This window comes from Phoca vitulina, unplaced genomic scaffold (assembly GCF_004348235.1).
Source record: "Phoca vitulina isolate PV1807 unplaced genomic scaffold, GSC_HSeal_1.0 scaffold6, whole genome shotgun sequence".
Classification (NCBI taxonomy): Eukaryota; Metazoa; Chordata; class Mammalia; order Carnivora; family Phocidae; genus Phoca; species Phoca vitulina.
The window spans coordinates 47371038-47391095 of record NW_022589709.1 but is presented as its reverse complement, the minus strand read 5'-3'; the positions used below and the strand labels follow the sequence as shown (position 1 = coordinate 47391095).

The 20058-nt window shown below is 41.8% G+C and overlaps 1 protein-coding gene across 4 annotated transcripts in view; it reads left to right on the top strand.

Moving 5' to 3' along the window:
- RASGRF2 (Ras protein specific guanine nucleotide releasing factor 2) overlaps positions 1-20058 on the top strand; it is a 235850-nt gene that overhangs the window by 130183 nt on the left and 85609 nt on the right. For 2 of the 4 annotated variants that reach the window (XM_032404089.1, XM_032404085.1), the window contains exons 16-17: positions 8634-8762; positions 11938-12027. The exons of 1 other annotated variant lie outside the window; for it this stretch is intronic. In XM_032404089.1, the coding sequence (XP_032259980.1) occupies positions 8634-8762; positions 11938-12027 (219 nt within the window). The remainder of the gene's footprint in view (positions 1-8633; positions 8763-11937; positions 12028-20058) is intronic. One more of the 4 variants, XM_032404086.1, reaches the window with a different exon arrangement.

Genomic DNA, 20058 nt, shown 5'->3' with positions numbered 1-20058 from the left:
TCTAGTAATTTAGGGGTGGAGTCTTTTGGGTTTTCCACATAAAGTATCATGTCATTTGCGAAAAGAGAGAGTTTGACTTCTTCTTTGCCAATTTGAATACCTTTTATTTCTTTTTGTTGTCTGATTGCTGTTGCTAGGACTTCTAATACTATGTTGAACAGTAGTGGCAAGAGTGGGCATCCTTGACGTGTTCCTGATCTTAAGGGAAAGGCTCTCAGCTTTTCCCCATTGAGGATGATATTCGCTGTGGGTTTTTCATAGATGGATTTTATGAACTTGAGGAATGTTCCCTCTATCCCTATACTCTGAAGAGTTTTAATTAGGAAAGGATGTTGTATTTTATCAAATGCTTTTTCTGCATCAATTGAGAGGACCACATGGTTCTTCTCCCTCCTCTTATTAATGTGTTCTATCACATTGATTGATTTGCGAATGTTGAACCACCCTTGTATCCCGGGGATAAATCCCACTTGGTCATGGTGGATGATCCTCTTAATGTACTGTTGGATCCTATTAGCTAGGATTTTGTTGAGGATTTTGGAATCCATATTCATCAGGGATATCGACCTGAAATTCTCCTTTTTGATGGGGTCTTTGCCTGGTTTCAGGATTAAGGTAATGCTGGCCTCATAGAATGAGTTTGGAAGTTTTCCTTCTGTTTCTATTTTTTGAAAGAGCTTCAGGAGAATAGCTGTTATTTCTTCTTTGAATGTTTGGTAGAATTCCCCAGGGAATCCATCAGGCCCTGGACTCTTGTTTTTTGGGAGGTTTTTGATCACTGCTTCAATCTCGTTACTGGTTATTGGCCTATTCAGGTTGTCAGTTTCTTCCTGTTTCAGTCTTGGCAGCTTATAGATTTCCAGGAAGGCCTCCATTTCATCCAGATTGCTCAGTTTATTGGCATATAGTTGTTGATAATAATTTCTAATAATTGTTTCTATTTCCTTGGTGTTAGTTGTGATCTCTCCCCTTTCATTCATAATTTTATTAATTTGGGTCCTTTCTCTTTTCTTTTGGATAAGTCTGGCCAGTGGTTTATCGATCTTATTAATTCTTTCAAAGAACCAACTTCTAGTTTCGTTGATCTGATCTATTGTGTTTCTGGTTTCTAATTCATTGATTTCTGCTCTAATTTTAATTATTTCTCTTCTAATGCATGGCTTAGGCATTGTTTGTTGCTTTTTCTCTAGTTCTTTAAGGTGTAGAGTTAGTTGGTGAATTCGGGATTTTTCTATTTTTTTGAGTGAGGCTTGGATGGCTACGTATTTCTCACTTAGGACCGCCTTTGCAGTATCCCATAGGTTTTGGACCGATGTGTTTTCGTTCTCATTGATTTCCATGAATTGTTTAAGTTCTTCTTTGATTTCCTGGTTGACCCAAACATTCTTGAGCAGAGTGGTCTTTAGCTTCCAAGTGTTTGAATTTCTGCCAAATTTTTTCTTGTGATTGAGTTCCAGTTTTAAAGCATTGTGGTCTGAGATTATGCAGGGAATAATCTCAATCTTTTGGTATCAGTTGAGACCTGATCTGTGACCCAGTATGTGGTCTATTCTGGAGAAAGTTCCATGTGCGCCCAAGAAGAGTGAGTATTCTGTTGTTTTAGGGTGGAATGTTCTGTAAACATCTATGAGGTCCATCTGGTCCAATGTATCATTCAAAGCTCTTGTTTCCTTGTTGATTTTTTGCTTAGATGATCTGTCCATTGCTGAGAGTGGAGTATTGAGGTCTCCTACAGTTAATGTATTGTTATCAATATGACTCTTTATTTTGGTTAACAGTTGGCTTATGTAGATGGCTGCTCCCATGTTGGGGACATAGATATTTACAATTATTAGATCTTCTTGTTGGATAGACCCTTTAAGAATGATATAGTGTCCTTCTGTGTCTCTAATTACAGACTTTAGTTTAAAATCTAATTTGTCTGATATAAGAATTGCTACCCCAGCTTTCTTTTGAGGTCCACTGGCATGGAAGATGGATCTCCATCCCTTCACTTTCAGTCTGGATATATCTTTAGGTTCAAAATGAGTCTCTTATAGACAGCATATGGATGGGTCCTGTCTTTTTATCCAATCTGCAACCCTGTGCCGTTTTATGGGAGCGTTTAGGCCATTCACGTTGAGAGTGATTATTGAAAGATACGAATTAATTGTCATCATGTTGCCTGTGAAGACGTTATTTTTATAGATAGCCCCTGTAAATTTCTGTTGTAGATCACTCTTGGGGTCTTTCTCCTTTTATAGAACCCTCCTTAATAGTTCTTGCAGGGCCGGCTTAGTGGTCACATATTCTTTCAGTTTCTGCGGGTCGTGGAAGCTCTGCATCTCTCCATCCATTCTAAATGAAAGCCTTGCCGGATAAAGTATTCTTGGCTGCATGTTCTTCTCATTTAGTACCCTGAATATGTCTTGCCAGGCCTTTCTGGCTTGCCAGGTCTCTGTGGATAGGTCTGACGTTATTCTGATGTTCCTCCCTCTGTACGTAAGGAATCTCTTCCCGCTAACTGCCCTTAAGATGGTTTCCTTGGTTCTAAGATTTGCAAGTTTTACTGTTACATGCCGGGGTGTTGGCCTGTTTTCCTTGATCTTGGGAGGGGTCCTCTCTGCCTCTAGGACTCGAATGTTTGTTTCATTCCCCAGGTTAGGGAAGTTCTCAGCTACGATTTGCTCAAATACATCTTCTAGTCCTCCTCTAGTCCTCTCTCTCTCTCCACTCCCTCCGGGATTCCAATGATTCTGACATTGGAATGCTTCATGGTGTCACTTATTTCTCTGATTCTATTTTCATGGATTCTGAGTTGTTTTTCCCTGGCCTCCTCTTTTCCCTTTTTATCTATTATATTGTCTTCCAGGTTGCTTATTCTCTCTTCTGCCTCAGTTACCCTAGCTGTTAGATTATCTAGATTGGTTTGGATCTCATTGATAGCATTTTTAAGTTCTGCCAATTCACCTTTCATTTCTGCCCTTAGAGACTCTATGTTGCCATTAATTGATTTCTCCATTCTAGCCATTGTCTTCACAATTGCTAGCCTGAATTCCATCTCCGACATCTTAGTTATATCTGCATCCATTTGTAAATCTGCAGCATAAGTCATAATCTCTGAGTCTTTTCTATTTTGGGGGCTCCTCCTCCTAGTCGTTCTGTTGATGGGTGTTTGAGGGAATGTATAGAGTCCAAATTATTGACCAGAACCCAAGCAAGATGCACCTGTTTTCTTGGGACCTTAGGGTTGCTGGCCTCTTGTTTTCCCAGCCTGTCTTCTGCGGGAGGGGCCTGCTGCGCTGTTACTCAGGCAACCCTGTTTGGGCGGAGTTGCCCTGTGGGGGATGGGCTCAGTGGGAATCAGTCTTTGGGGCTTTTGTTCTCTGGCAGCTTTCCCTGGCAGCTTTCCGCGTCTCTTCCGCGAGTCAGAGCAGAAGAGACCGTTTCCAACCCTCTGCCTCAGAGCAGAGAGACCTCAGTCTGTTCTTCAGTGAGCTCTCCAGGCCACACCGTCTCGGTTTCTGTCCGTGCTGCTATAAACTGCAGCGTCCTGGGTTGTGCGCCCCTCCGCAGCGCTCCCAGTCCTGCCTCCAGGTCGGGGCGCGTCTCTGCCCTTTGTGCTTCTAAAACCGCCAGCCGCTCCCAGTTGGAGCGCTCACGACCCCGCTGCTCTGGGTTTCCATCCCAGGGACTGCAGTTCGCAGGCGCGACCCCGCCGCTCCGGGTTTCCGTCCCGGGGGCTGCCCTAGAGTCCTTTCCCCGCCACTACTGGTCTGCGAGTCTGTGCCCCGTCCGCAGCGCGCGAGGCTGTTGCTCACCGGCGGTGTAGGATCCCCACGGCCAGGCACCCTCCTGCTGCCGTTTATCCTCCGATATCTGCCCGCAGAATCATGGCTCCCCGCTTTGTACCTCAAAACCAACTGCCTGCGATATTCTGTTTGTAGATATCCAGCTCAATTCCGCGGACCAGCTGAAATAGGGTCCCCTACTCCTCTGCCATCTTCCCCCCAACTCTGATATTAACTCTTTATTTTTTATTTTTTTATTTTTATTTTTTTAAGATTTTATTTATTTATTTGAGACAGAGAGAATGAGAGAGAGAGAGCACATGAGATGGGGGAGGGTCAGAGGGAGAAGCAGGCTCCCTGCCGAGCAGGGAGCCCGATGCGGGACTCGATCCAGGGACTCCAGGATCATGACCTGAGCTGAAGGCAGTCGCTTAACCAACTGAGCCACCCAGGCGCCCTGGTATTAACTCTTTAAATGTCTGGTAGAATTCCCCTGGGAAGCCATCTGGCCCTGGACTCTTGTTTGTTAGGAGATTTTTGATTACTGATTCAATTTCTTTGCTGGTTATGGGTCTGTTCAGGTTTTCTGTTTCTTCCTATTTCAGCTTTGGTAGTTTGTATGTCTCTAGGAATTTGTCCATTTCTTTCAGATTGCCCAGTTTGCTGGCATATAATTTTTCATAATATTCTCTTATAATTGTTTGTATTTCTGTGGTATTAGTTGTGATCTCTTTCATTCCTGATTTTATTGATTTGGGTCCTTTCTCTTTTCTTTTTGATAAGTCTGGCTAGGGGTTTATCAATTTTATTAATTCTCTCAAAGAACCAGCTCTTAGTTTTGTTAATCTGTTCTACTGTTTTTTTTTTTTTCCTTTGGTTCTATATCATTTATTTCTGCTCTAATCTTTATTATTTCCCTTCTGCTGGCTTTAGGTTTTTTTTTGCTGTTCTTTTTTCTAGCTCCTTCAGGGAGTGTATTTGAGACTTTTCTTGCTTCTTGAGGTCGGCCTGTATTGCATTACACTTCCTTCTTAGGACTGCCTTTGCTGTATCTCAAAGGTTTGGGACTGTTGTGTTTTCATTTTCATTTGCTTCCGTGTACTTTTTTATTTCTTCCTTAATTTCCTAGTTACCCCATTCATTCTTTACTAGGATGTTCTTTAACCTCCATGTATTTGTGGTCTTTCCAAATTTTACTTGTGGTTGACTTCAAGTTTCAGTGTTGTGGTCTGAAAATATGCATGCTATGATCTCAGTCTTTTTGTACATGTTGAGGGCTGATTTGTGACCCAGTGTGTAATCTATTTTGGAGAATGTTCCGTGTGCACTCAAAAAGAATGTCTATTCTGCTGCTTTAGGATGAAATGCTCTGAATATATCTGTTAAGTACATCTGGTCCAGTGTGTTGTTCAAAACCATTGTTACCTTGTTGATCTCCTGCTTAAATGATCTGTCCATTGCTATAAGTAGGGTGTTAAAGTCCCCTACTATTATTGTATTATTATCAATGAGTTTCTTTATATTTGTTATTAATTGATTCATATACTTAGATGCTCCCAAGTTGGGGGCATAAATATTTAGGTCTTCTTGATGGACAGACCCCTTAATTATGATATAATGCCCTTCTTCATCTCTTGTTACAGTCTTTGGTTTAAAATCGAGTTTGTCTGATATAAATATGGCTGCTCTGATTTTCTTTCAATGTCCATTAGCATGATAGATGGTTCTCCATCCCCTTTACATCTTTATTTCTTTTCCCTTTCTGTAGCTGTATTCTGATTACTTTTAATGTATTTACTTCCCATCTTGTTCCTACCTGTTCCTAACCAGTAGTTAAAGTGGTAGTTCAAACAGGAACATGGTACAGCTGGATTAAAAATAAAATGAATAAGGAAATCAGGCAATGAAGAAAAACTGTATGAGGCCAAGGGTATGGTTAGTGAACAGAGAACACAACACTGTGTGGTCTTCTGCAGTTCCTAGAGTCGCCCTCGTTTGGGTTCTGAAAATGATCAGTTATGTGATTCATATTGAAACCTAAGAGTAGACTGGTGTACAGGCACATCTTTTCTTCCTACTGGAACTTGAGAACAGTTGATCCTGTGGATTCCCATAAAGGAAATGCTGTGAGTAGAAAGCTTAGAATTAACACTGGAGACCAGGGAGCTCTGTGGCATTTTTCTGAAGAGGTGAAACAAAGGAATCATAGATTTTTCTTTTATTTTGCACTGGTAAATGAGCAATATTAGTCAGTCATAAACAGGCCTAAGAAAGTCATGGGTAAAACACTTCAGTGTCAGTCTGACAGGTTCAGCGTGTGGTGTGTGTGTGTGTGTGTGTGTGTGTACACGATGTCTGTAGGAGCCAAGAGTGCTGCTGTGTCTAGTCTTGAAAATTCTAATCGGCAAGGAAAAGGGAGACACTGATCTGTCTTTAATTTGAAAGATGTTTGCATGTGTTTTGCATAATGTTAACACTTAAAACAGTTGGCAAACTTGAATAAGAATTCTGTGCCAATAGTTTATACATTTTTGGCTTTTCACTTCAGGATACAACTTTGTACAACCTCATTGCGTAATACCAGCTTCATCCATTAGGTCCCTACTGAGGCCATAGGTCTCTCTCACTGCTGATCAGCTAGACATTTCAGGGCACACCGTGTGGAAAATGCTAGTGACCTTTGTCCAGTTTTATTGTCATTGCAGTGCTAATGCTAGCCTTGCAATATTTCCTGGCAAGAAAACTTCAAATGATATAAAGGGGAAGAAGAGAAATAGGAACTATGCCTCAAAGTGAGCAAAACGATGAACCTCGAAGGGAAATGAATGCACTTTATTCCCCCACCCCACCCCCCCACCTCGATCTGCCCCAGGCTCACCTATTATTCATTAGTGCCCTCCTTTCTTCCTTCTTCCACCCTGGATCTTCTTTAGAAGTGCATATCTCAGCCCAACTTACATCTGTATTCCACCCGAAGGTGGGATCTCCACAAAAATCCAGCCAGTGGCGGGCAAAGAAGGGAAGGCACAGGACCGCCCCCTGTGTTGGGGCCTCTCACCCGCCAGTGTGCACTCGGGTCACGGCTGTGCAACCCAGCCGAAATGTTGCTGCACGGCCCACATCACTGGTGTCTGTTTCTGTGCTTAGCTTGAAAATTGCCTGCCGTGGGCTGAAAGTGCTCCCAATTTTAGCATTTGTTTTGAGCCCACATCTGCCTACTCGTCCTGAAAGCAAAGCTGTTTGCATGGAACTTGATTGAAAGTGAACATGCCAGAAGGAAATGCTGCTTCTCCCCCATCCTGCTGGCATGGTTTCTTCTCTCTGTAGCTGCCTGTTTGCTCACAGTGTTATTCTTTGCTTTCCTGTTCTTTCGGGGGATATTCAGGGCCTGACCATCTCTTTCACTGGGAAGTTTTTCGGGTTCAGTATAATTGCTGACGAAATGATTTTTTCATTTGCCTCAGAGGACTGAATGGTTGAATCAGCCCAAGGACATGTATTTGGTATTCTGCTTGCTCTTGCAGAGCAGATGCCTTCCATTACAGAATTTTGAGGGAGTTATTTAGAAAATAATAAAACTAACAGCTAAGCATGGATTTTTTTGTCTGTATCCTGCATCGTTGCCAACTTTACTGTAATTATGTCATTCGGGGAAAGCGCCTAACCATTTCCCTTCCCTGGCCCCTTTGTATTGCAAAAGAGCCGAACTGTGGCCTTATTTCCAAGGAAGTAAATCAATTGTGGCCATATTTCCAAGGAAGTAAATCACATGCAAGAAGTCATCAGGGATTTTAGAAGGGTTTATTGAGTAAAATCTTGAATGGAATGGCAAAGGGAGCCACACTGAGAACAATCCTGCCGACAGGGGTCATGGAAAGTTAGTGGAGGTGACAGCGCTGTTATGGGTTAATGAAAAGCCCTAGGAAAAAGAAATACAAGAGTCACTGGAAATTTATGACTTTTTGGTTGTGCTTTTCCGTGAAAGAACGTATGCATAGTTGTAGTTTTACCTGGTTAATAAGCCAGGGCGAGTGGTACAGAAACATCATCAGTAATAGCCTAATGTGACTAGAATGATGTGTCTTTTATTCATGGGACCTTAGCTGCAGTGAAAAGGCTCAAATGATCTTAAACTTTCCCCATAGTTCGTTCTAAAAATTTCCACTTGCCTCCTGCTGATCTGTAGCTTTAGATCAGGGCTATCCAATAGAACTTTCTGGGCGGATGGAAATGCTCTATATCTCTGCCATCCTGTACCATAGCCACCAGCCACATTCGGTACTGAGCACTTGAAATATGGCTAGTGCAAGTAAGGAACTGAAATAGTAATTTGACTTTAGTTAATTTTAATTTAAATTTACCTAGTCACATTTGGCTAATGCTACCATTTTGGATAGGGCAGCTGTAGATCCTTAGGAGTCCCCAGAGCTTCTGGGGGGCGGGGGTGGACACTGGTAGAGATTCAAACTTCAGTTGGTGTAAGGGGGTAACCCAAGCAAAGAATTAGTCAAGTCCCAATTTTGATCCCAGTCTGATTTACAATCTGGAAATGTCCCTCTTCCCCACAGCACATACCCTGTTCTTTTGAACATCTGCTGTTGTATTGGGCAGAAAAGGACTGGGTACGGTTAGCCAGGCTCAGTAGGGTCAGTGAGACAAGGATAAAGAAGACACTGCATTGAGATTTAGCAACATTAGCACTCTGCTAGGAGGCATCACTTGATTTCATATTAAAGCCCTTTAAAAATGTAGACTAATCTGGAAGTCTGTTATCCATAATAAACCTCTGTGTTTCTGTGCATACTACCGATAAGAAGGTCTTGAATTCATGGCTGGGTTGTTAAAATTCCCGATGTTTCCCAGCAGCTGTCCTAGAGTCTGCACCCGTGGACCGAGCGGGAGTGGAAAGCTCCCCGGTGGCGGACACCACGGACCTTTCACCTTGCCGGTCACCCTCCACTCCTCAGCACCTCCGTTATCGTCAGCCTGTAGGTAAGCTCAGAAGGAGCCGTGGAAATATAAACACGAAAGGTAGTTCCTAGCTTTGGAATCTTTCTTTTGCCTGTTGTACTCCCAAAATATTTTTTGGTCTCAGTTGCTAAAATTGTTGGAAGGAAACAATGTTACTATCAAGTAGTGGAGAAATGAATGATTAGAGAATATGTCATTAGTGTAACTAATACTGATTTGCCCCATCATTGCAATGCGCTCTGTGGAGTAACATGAATCAAGAGGCTTGTCCTCAGAGGATGGCTGGTTGAAGAATCTCAGCGCTGCCTTTACCAAAATGTTCCCGGACTCTGATACCTTGTCGTGAATCCCAGTGCAGTCTGTATTAAGTAGGCTCATCTGGGACACCACAATTTTGGGGGGACCTTATTAAGAAGAACACTATTTCACCTAAAATAAGGTCCAGTTGGATTAATACCCATTAGTGCAATTGCTGGGTCGTAGGGTAGTTCTATTTCTAACTTTCTGAGGAAACTCCATACTGTTTTCCACAGTGGCTACACCAGTTTGCATCCCCATCAACAGTGTAAGAGGGATCCCATTTCTCCGCATCCTCGCCACCATGTGATTTCACTCATATGTGGAATCTAAGAAACAAAAATGAACATAGGGGAAGGGAAGGAAAAATAAAATAAGCTGAAAACAGAGAGGGAGACTCTTAATTTTAGGAAACAAACTGAGGGTTGCTGGAGGGGAAGTGGGGGGTTGGGGTAATTGGATGATGGGCATTGAGGAGGACACTTGATGTAATGAGCACTGGGTGTTATATGAAACTGATGAATCACTAAATTCTACTCCTGAAACTAACACAGTATATGTTAACTAAATTGAATTTAAATAAGGAATTTAAAATAAAATAAGGTCTAGTTGCATGGGACCCCAATTATCATTATTGTTCATGTGGCAGAAACTGGTGTATTTTCTATAGTTACAAAAATTATAAAGCATTACCCATAATTTGTTTTAGAACATACCAAATATCCTCTAATTGGAGGAAAAACCATCAGACCAAAAGGTAGAAATCTTTTATCTCCCCACTGTTCAAATAAAAAAATTCAAATAACAGTTGTTTTTTGAAACATTTTTACAGTGGTTTGCCATTAGGGTCTGCATTCAGATAACGTTTTCCTACTAGGAATTACAGACTTTAAACACTTTTTAAACCTTAGAAATATTTAAAAACAAACGGATGTGTTGTTAATCCTTACATCTTTCTTTACTAATCAAAAACAAAAAAACACAGCAGTTGTTTTTGAAATGTTTCCTTTTTTCTCCTCAAGCTAGAAAACTATTCAGATGTGAAACCAGATTCACCCCAGGTAATCCAAGTAAAATGTAAACATTTTTTGACTTTCATACTCCTGCTTTAAGTAGAACAGTTTAGCAAAAGGCTCCAAATGGCCATTTCATTTGTAGCCTTGGTCATGTGGTAGAAGTTGTTGTCATTGGGATCAACTCCAAGAGAAGCTAACCTGGGTCAGGCTGTTGTTAGAAAACTCACCCAGATGGATATCAGCCCTTGGGGAGTGGACCAATTTCTGGCTCCTGATCAATCACAGATCTCCCTGACGTTTGGGTGGTTCTGGTAAATGAAAGTGGCAAGCAGGACTCCCCTGGCTTGTTACAGGGTCTACTTTGGGGTTAGCCAGATCTCTCTACTACTCCTAGAGCTTTGGTCAGTCCAGGCCTTGGCAACTTCCTTGACCATTGCCACATGGGACAGACCCCCTCTTGAGTTCATGGTAACCTGGAAGAGTTTGGGGCCAAAGCCTATGGAAGCAAAACTCTACCAAGGTGAGAAATAAATACTATTCACTTGATCACTATTATCAGGGCTCTGCTTTATAGTCTTTTTTCATATATTTATATTCATATATAAAATTTTTAAATTTATATAAGCATTATTTGGATATCCTCATCCTGTTTGTGAATTAAGTCCTTTGTTTCTTCGCTGATGTGACTACATCCCAGAGACATAGGAACATGGGAAGGAAGCTGAAATCTGTGACAAAACGGAGGATCCAAATGGGGACAGTGTCACACATTTTCTTGCCATTTAGCTGAAATTTTGCCTGTTCATCTGTCTACTCGCCACGTCGTTCCACAAATATTTAAAGGCTACTGCTAGAGGAGAGGGTAGAGCTGTTCTGTGCTTTCTACTTGCGTGTATTAAGCAGCTATTTGCCTTGCCTCATATTTATTTATTTTAAGCATGACTAGATCACTTTAGGGGCAAACTGATAAAAACCCTTCAGGTCAGAATCACAGTGAGTTATTTTCACTAAAAGCCTGAATGAGGAAAAAAGTGAGGTTGACATCAGTATTATCAGATGCTGTGCGTAAAATGTCTGGGGAGAGAAGGGGCTGCAAAAGGGTGCTCAGAGCATCCTTTTGATTTTAGAATGCATCCTCACTTTAGAGGTGTTTTGAGCAGAAAATTCTATGGTAGTATGATGTAGGAAATTTTTTAAAAACTTTTTTATATTGAGATATAATTCAAATATCATAAAGTTCACCCTTCTCAAGTATACAGTTCAGTGGCTTTTATATGTTCACAAGATCGGGCAGCCATCACCACTGTCTCACTCCAGAGCATCTTTATTACCCCAAAAAGAAACCTTGTGCCCATTAGCAGTCACCCCCCATTCCCACCCCCCCCCCCCGACCCCCAGCCTCTGGCAACCACCAATCTACTTTCTGTCTCTGGGAATTTACCTCTCCCAGACATTTCATATGCATAGACTCATACAATACATGCCTTTTTGTGATTGACTTCTTTCGCTTAGCATAATGTTGTCACGGATCATTGTTGTAGTAGGTATCATCCTTCATTCCTTTTTGTGGCTAAATAATATTCCCTTGTATCGCTCTACCACATCTGGTTTATCCATTCCATGGTTGATGGACATTTGGGTGTTTGTACTTTTTCGGTTGTTGTGAGTAATGCTGCTAGGGATATTCATGTACTAGTTTTCGCGTGGATATGCTTTCAGTTCTCTTGGTTTGCACTTAGAGTGGAATTACTGATGTTTAACAAGGACAATACAGGGCGTCTGGCCCAACCCTTCATTTAGTGCAGGAATGAAAACGAGAATTTTCATTACAGAATATTACCCATCTGCCTCACCATGCCATTTCCATTCTTCTGCATAACCAGGACAGGTGGCCGACAACTCCCACTGCTCTGTTTCGCCGGCGTCTGCTTTTGCCATTGCCACGGCAGCGGCAGGACACGGAAGTCCACCAGGTGAGTGGGGCTGAGCGGCCACATACAACTGACGGGAATGTATACTAAATCAGTGGCGCTTGCCTGCCGGTGTCGGTGAGACACTGGGCAGCTCACTAAGGGGGCAGATTCCCAGCTCCCATTCTAAGTCAGCGTGTTGGACGGCCTTTGATTTACTTATTTATTTATGTACTAACTTATTTTTAATTTTGTTATTTGAGTATAGTTGACACACAATTTGATACTAGTTCTGGGTGTGCAGCCGAGTGATTCAACATCTCTGTATGTTATGCTGTGCTCACCACAAATGTAGCTATCATATTATTGACTATATTCCCTACACTGTGCCTTTTATCCCCCTGACTTATTCATTTCATAGCCAGAAGCCTGTATCTCCCACTGTCCTTCACCCGTACACTGTCTCTTAATAAGCGCCTTCAGGTAAGTTTTATACTGGTGTTGTGTGGGTGATACTTTGAAGAACTTCTGTATCACAGAAGGATGTGATATTTCTCCCATGTTGTTTTATGGAGTTCTCTAACCTTTTTAGCCAAATTACCAGGAACAAGTGTTTCCTTTATAATTGAGTAAAATGGTAAAAGCATATACAAGGCGGTCGGGAAGGCTTGTGGAGGGAAGGAGGTTGGAGGGACTATTGCTTAACAAATCTGTATGTGGTTTAAACAGCTTTGTTGCTGTGGGGGTCTTCACCTAAACTAACCCCATGGGTTCTGATCATCACGCTTTGTAGAACCATGAGTGAGGGTGTATTTTGTCAATTAGCCATTGTTCACCTACCACAAAAGAGTCCACTTCCAAAGCCTATGAACCTGTATTCAACAATAGTAACTAGTAAGTACTATCTGTGTGAATTCTTTCTAAATTGAAGTAAGAACAAACAGAGATGTTCTATAATGAACATGAACTACCATAGGAATTATACATACATATGTATGTATCCCATCTGACTGGAAATCTTTGCAGATTAACCACATTCCACCTCCAGTATTTTGTCACACATGATGCATTGGACGTAGTCAGGAAATTTGGGTATATTTGCTCTAACTGTTCTCAAAACCTTCCCCCCAAATTCCCATCAGGGTCTGGGCCTGCCTAATTTCCACACACACTGGAAAAGCCTGGGTTTTCCCCCCACTGGTTTCCTTTAGGACCTAGATGCCAGCCCTTTCCAAAGATAGGCAGGTCTCTCCTTCCATATCATGTTCCCTTTGCCTCTACTGGCGGTTCCTCATTGGAGATGAAGGAAGGCCTAATTCTGTGGGTATATTTGCAACCCTAAAGCAATCCTTGTTAACTTCATATTATGAAGATTTAACAGTGTATTTAGTACTTGCCTTCTGATTGGCAGCCAAGTTACATTGGGCCCATATAGTAAGATCCAGAATTTGGGGGCCTAACACTTATATAATTGCCTCAAAGAAAAAAAATACAAAATCACAAGTATAAACCTTTAGGATAGCTCCCAGGGCTTTGGAAGAAGCCCATACACAGTGAGAGGCTCTGAGGCTTAAGTGTCATTGGCTTCCTACTAAATAAGCTTATGAGTCCAGCCCAGATCATTCTTGGAATTGCGGTAGCTATAGGAAATTTTGTTAGTTGGAGAGTGGGGGGTGGGACCAGTCATCATCATTAGTCAGTCAAGTGCCCTTTCCTGTAGTGGAGCTTTAACTCTATACAAGACCGAGATGAAGGATGATTAGCAAGGTCTTGCGTGTCACTACACTGGTTGCAATGCATTTTTAAGCATCTGCTCAAATTTAGAAGCTCTGCATTAAAGTAGAAATTAAAATGTGTGCATTTCAGAGGGTTGCTGATACAGGGAACCTGCAGGTGCAGTTTGGATATAGTTGTGATACGAATAGAAATGCACATCCAGTGAATACACATATCAGGGCACATCGTGATGCTTACTACACACCTGAAGCCCTAGGGTTAATTATAGAGCTTATGAAATCATCTAAAGTGAAATATGAAAGTGTGAGGTGGGTTATTTGTATAAGACTAGAAATAATGGCAGGGAGGTTCTACAAGCAACTCTTGGTTATCTGTGAGCAGATGATATGTTTTACCATTCTCTATGCAAGTCAAGGTAAATTAACAAAATAGAGGAATGGTCTAATGTACTTATGGGAAAGTTCATGGCACAGTTACAATTGCTTAGAGAAGTAGTGAGTTCTTTACTGGTAATTACTTGGTACTTGTAAAGTAGATAATTCATAATCTGTTTTCTTTTCTGCCAAACCACTCAAGCCTGTGTAGTCAATAATAGTCAATTGGTGTGAATTTGGCTTGGGCCAGTTTTTAAAAATCATGGTACCTGGCCCCATCCCCAGAAATTCTGACTTGATTGGTCTGGGTACATCCTGGGCATCAGCATTTTTTAAATTTCCCCAGGTCGTCCTAGTGGGGAGCCACGCTGGGGAACTGCTAGACTCTGGAGATGTGTTTGTTCTTTCTCTGGTTGCAGCATTCCCAATTTATCTCATGGAAGCTCTGACCCCCCTGGAGTACATTATTTTCTCCTTGGATAAGACAGGAGTGGGAGGGATGCTCTTCCCCAAGCTGGGTAAGGCTTAGGCAGTCTTTTCCCCTGCAGAGTAGACCTTTTTACAGAGAAGGCTCTGGGCATATTTCACAATGGTGCTCTTCCCCCTTCCCTGCAAGAGCCAGAAATATTGTGGGGACCCCCTACGAAGGCAGCCCTCAGCAGTTCCCACGGTAATGCTGGTCCACACGCAGCCTCTAGCAGTTGGTCAAAATGACCATTCAGGGTTGCTGCTAGTTCCTGGCTCCAGCAACTTCTGCTCCCAATAAGCAGATATCAGCTGTGTCTCTCAGGATGCACCGGTCCCTCCAGATTTGGGGCTGGTCATTTGTCCTGCAACCTCAGTTTTCTGATGTGTCCAAGAAAAGTCATTGATTTTCAGGTTGTCCACGTTTTATTTGTTGTAAAGACAAATGTGTCAGCTTCTAAGTTCTTTACACGTCAGAGCTGAAATTGGAAGTCTCCCTCGGAATTTTTATAGTGATTCTATTGATTCTGTAGGTCAATTTGGGGAGAATTGTCAATCTTAACAATATTTAGTCTTTTAATCTATGAATGTAGAATGTCTTTTTATGTATTTATATCTGTGCTCATTTCAGCAATGTTTTTTATTTCTCAGCATACAAGTCTTACATTTGTTTTGTTGCATTTATTCCTAAATATAAATGACTCTTTTTTGATTTGTCAGCCTCACCTCCCTCACCACTGGAGGTATCCCAGTTTGGGACCTATTTTCCATTATTTTTTTTTTCAAAGTAAAAAACATTTTTTCATTATTTCACCAAAGATAGATAGTTGAAAGTTTTGGGGATAGAATGTATCTAATTTATATTTTTAAGTAAAACATTATTATCACTATTATTGAAAAATAAAGAGCTTTGGTAAATCAAATTTAAATTAGCAATGATTCCAACTCTTATTTTTAAACACACACACACACACACACACACACACACACACTCTCTCTCTCTCTCTCTCTCTGCCCAGAATAAGAATTTTGGACCTGAGAAGTTACATCTTTAACTGTACCAGCCTGCACAGCAGCTAGGAATGTTCGTGTCAGGTGGTCACTGCATTCTTTTCCTGGGAAGGAGCCCCGCAGTAAGCTAGGTCACATGGAACACCTCTTCTGCTCATCATATGTCTTTCATATGCTTTCAAGCAGACCCAGAGCCTTGTTCCAGCTGGCCTGGGCACCCTGTCTCCTGACCATGTTGCATTGCCAGGTTCACTTTCTTTGTGCTGCCCTCTCCAGGAGACCCTTCTCCTCTATTACCATCTCTCCTCAGCAAAGGTACAATATAGTTGATTGTGCTTGTTCACGTCTTTGATTCACTCCCATCACTTAACTGCTACTTGATTGCATTTCAGTTTCCTTCATTTTAGGGCCGGGCAGGTAACTGAAGGATGGGCTGGAGAGCTGATGCTGTGTGTAAAGAGGGCTCCCCTTTACCAGCTCCCCCTGATTTTGCCACAACGGATCACAGATGAGGGCTGTCAGATCTGTCTTCTTTCTTTCTTTTCTATTTGAAAGGAAAGTCAGAAAGCTGGATATTCATGTTAAATCTGTCTTTAAACGCTAGCAATGAATCCATACTCTTTAAAAATACCATCCAGGTCAAACAAAATACTTCTGGGGACCACATTTGGCTGTGAACCACCAGTGTGTGACCTCAGATTTCCTGTAATCACTTACATCTGGAGGGTAGGTTGATACAGATGAGATTTCCTGAGACAGGCTTACATCCTAGCAATAGACTCCTGATCGCCGTAGTGCCCTCCCCCTGATTGTTTCCTATTCCTTTGGCCAAGCTGTTCTACAGGAAGTCCATCTCTTCTCCTCCACTTGACCACTTTTGCTTTCACTGGGTAATCTTATCTGAAAGATCTGGAGGCTGCCTCATCATCACCCCCTCACCGTGGAAGTAATAGCAGGGACCATTCTTCTCCATCTTGTTTTATAGATTCTCAAGCAAGTGTGAGAGCCAGAGTGGTGGAGGGCCTGGCCCTGGTTCTTACAGTTACTGAGAATGAGGCTCACTCAGATCTGTCTACCACCAAGTTCCTCCTTTCTTTGCCCCAGTGGTACCTCTAATCCCACATCGAGTTCAGAAAGAACAAGATCTCGGGAAACTGGAATTACTTAATGTTGTTACTGACTCTTGATTCTGTCTTTGTCTGCAACGCACCCATTTCTTTCATCTTCTTCCCACCAATAGGTCCACTTGGCATTTACCTGACAGGTACAGCAGCTGGTGACCCCAGAGAGATGAGCCCCGGTGAAGTCAGTCACCGTGGGTAGATTCTTACTTGGCTAGCAATTGGTATTGAGGATCTGTGATTTCTTTCACCAGACCGCAGAAACGAGGGCCTTAAGTACTATGATATAATTTGGTCAGAGGAAGCATTTATCTCCAATTGAGAATTGGATTAAATCTCCAAGTGGTTATCCAATTGAGAATTGGATTAAATTTTCAGTAGGATATTGGTTACCATGAATTAAGTTAATGTTACATATACCCTGCTGTCTGCAGTCTCTTTCAGGATTTGTGAGAACACTCAGCTCTGTTTAAAATGGCTTATCTATTTATTGAATGAACTTATAAGAAAGGCACAGAATGTGGGCTTTTTCCAGTGTCTATTTCACAAGGTAAAACTAACTTCAGGCAGGAATCACAAATTAATTTTCTGTTTCAAACTCAGAAAGTTAATACTATGTAGATACTTCATTGCAGTGATTCTCAATGGTATGTAGCTGGGGTGGAATGAGAACAGTCAGGGACTTCTTCAAAATGCCCTTATCCGGGGCACCTGGGTGGCTCAGTCAGCTAAGCGGCTGCCTTTGGCTCAGGTCATGATCCCAGGGTCCTGGGATCGAGCCCCGCATCGGGCTCCCTGCTCAGCGGGAAGCCTGCTTCTCCCTCTCCCACTCCCCCTGCTTGTGTTCCCTCTCTCGCTGTCTCTCTCTATGTGTCAAATAAATAAATAAAAATCTTAAAAAAAAAAAATATATATATATATATATATATATATATATATGCCCCTATCCCCCGAGGATTCTGATCAGCTTCCTCCCAGAGGCAGGCACTCCAAAACGGAGAGATGTTATTGATGGAAATGTGTTGCAATGTGAATTGTGTGAAAACAGAAATAAGGCTAAGAATCACTGCTCCACTATCTGCCATCCTTGGAAAGACTGTGCTCACTTTCTCAGTCTAATTCTCTTATTTCCCAGTGTCCTATTTCCTGGTAATCAGGACATCAAAGGAATGAGGCTATCTAACCCAAGTTAGCAACGGTGTTGAGAAGTCTAAGGTTAAAATGCTGGCTGCATGTAGTGTTTCTCATTTGGGGCTCTCACCATCTTTTAATTTTCTGTGCAATACCCCTTATCTTAGTTCTTACTTATCTCCCCCTTCCCTGTGTCCTGCTGTCTTTGTTCCTTGGTATGTTCTCATCTCCTGGAGTTCTGCACTATTTCAAGGAGGTATGCTCTATTGCCAGAACTGGCTGCATTCTTTGTAGAGCCCAGTGCAATAAGAAAGTGCTGGTCCCCTTGTTTAAAAAGTTTTGAAGAATTTCAAGACAGTGAGAGTTGAGCATTAAACCAAGTGCGGCCCCTCTAAGCCTGGGGCACCGTGTAGCACAGGTCGCACACATGAAGCTAGCCCTGCATCTTGCAGTCTTGTCAGGAGTCTGATAGTCTCGTAATGCTCAGGATATGCCCTTTAGTGCATTTCCAGGATTCTATCCTGGTTCTGCAGAACTTTTCCATGGTGAGAAAGGTGGTAATAGAAACAATCCCATTTATTTTGAAGGTGAAAATCTTAGGCTGGAGGAGACTAATTAGAAAAAGAGAAAAAAGGGGCGTGCCTGGGTGGCTCAGTCAGTTAAGCAGCTGCCTTCAGCTTAGGTCATTATCTCAGGGTCCTGGGATCGAGCCCCATGTGGGGCTCTTTGCTCAGTGGGGCTCTTTGCTCTGTTTCTCCCTCTTCCTCTGCCCCTCCCCCAACTCGTGCTCTCTCTCTTTCTCTCTCTCTCACACACAAATAAATCAATAAAATCTTAAAAAAAAAAAAAAAAGAAAGAAAAAAATCAACCTAGGACTCCTGATTCTCTGAAGAGACTACATATTTTAAAATATTAGCATATAATACTTTCAATAATGAAAGAACCATAAACTCTGATGAGTCCGAAATAATTTCACTAATGATGACTCCGTGATCATAAAACAAAAATAATCCTCAAAAAACAATACTCTCATATAAGACTAAAAAACTTTATGGTTTCCTGGACTTTTTGGTTTTTTGAACTTTTATAATAAATGCAATAAGGCAAATAAGCAATAATAGGCATGTCAACACTACAAAAAACTGGAAATCATTACTCTGTAAAGTTAGGGGTAGTAGATAGCCCCAACAATATGTAATGAAAAATGAAATTTCTCAGTGAATTTTCTACTGGGAGGAATAATCAGTGAACTATTGTGGTTATGTAACATTGCATCAGCTCCATGCATTAAACAGGATGAGATAAGCTTTTAGTCACAACATTTCTCAAAGTAGTTTATCAAAGATTAAGTGTGGTAATAGGAATAATCTGTAGAAATGTACTGCTTTTGGGGCACCTGGGTGGCTCAGTCGATTAAGTGGCCGACTCTTGATTTCAGCTCAGGTCATGATCTCAGGGTTGTGGGATCAAGCCCTGCAGTGGGCTCTGTGCTCAGCGGGGAGTCTGCTTGGAGATTCTCTCCCTCTGCCCCTCCCAGTCTCTCTCTCTCTCTCAAATAAATAAATTAATTTTAAAAATTTAAAGGAAATGAACTGCTTTTGCACAGTTAATGATGCAAGTCAGCACAGGTGAACTGAATCTTAAAGCTTCTAAAGGCTATGGTAGAGGAAGAATGGGCTTTTCATCTGCCAGGAACATCCCCTGAGAGCACAGGTCCTCCATGTGTCCTTAACTTTATGGAGCCAACAGTGTCTGGTTCAGGTTGTTTCTCTTATCAGCATTTGTAACCTGTAGCCTCACAAGTGCTAGGAAGACCTGAAGAGGCAACTTGACAGCGTGTAGCTGATTAGCTACAGTGATTAGCCTGTTTTATCGATTGTGAATACATCAGAATTGTGGATGGCTTTTGCAGAGGGTCTCCCAAAGTGACACCCACATCGTGTAAACCCCTACCTTATCCTGCCCTGTTGGGTATTTCCGTACACAAATTGAGTGGTTGCCCTTATTATCAACATGACAATAGCACCAACAATAAGGTTATATAATTTGATTGAGTATACTATATACCAAGCACTATTCTAAGCTTTACATATGTTAACTGAGATGTGAAATAGCTACTAGTATTATATTCTCTTGCCAATAGAGGAAATTAAGATACAGGGAATTAAGCAAATTGTCTAAGATCACATAGGTAGTAAGTGACAGCTTTGAGTCCTGTCACCTGGCTAATGAACAGAGGATATGCAGGAACTATT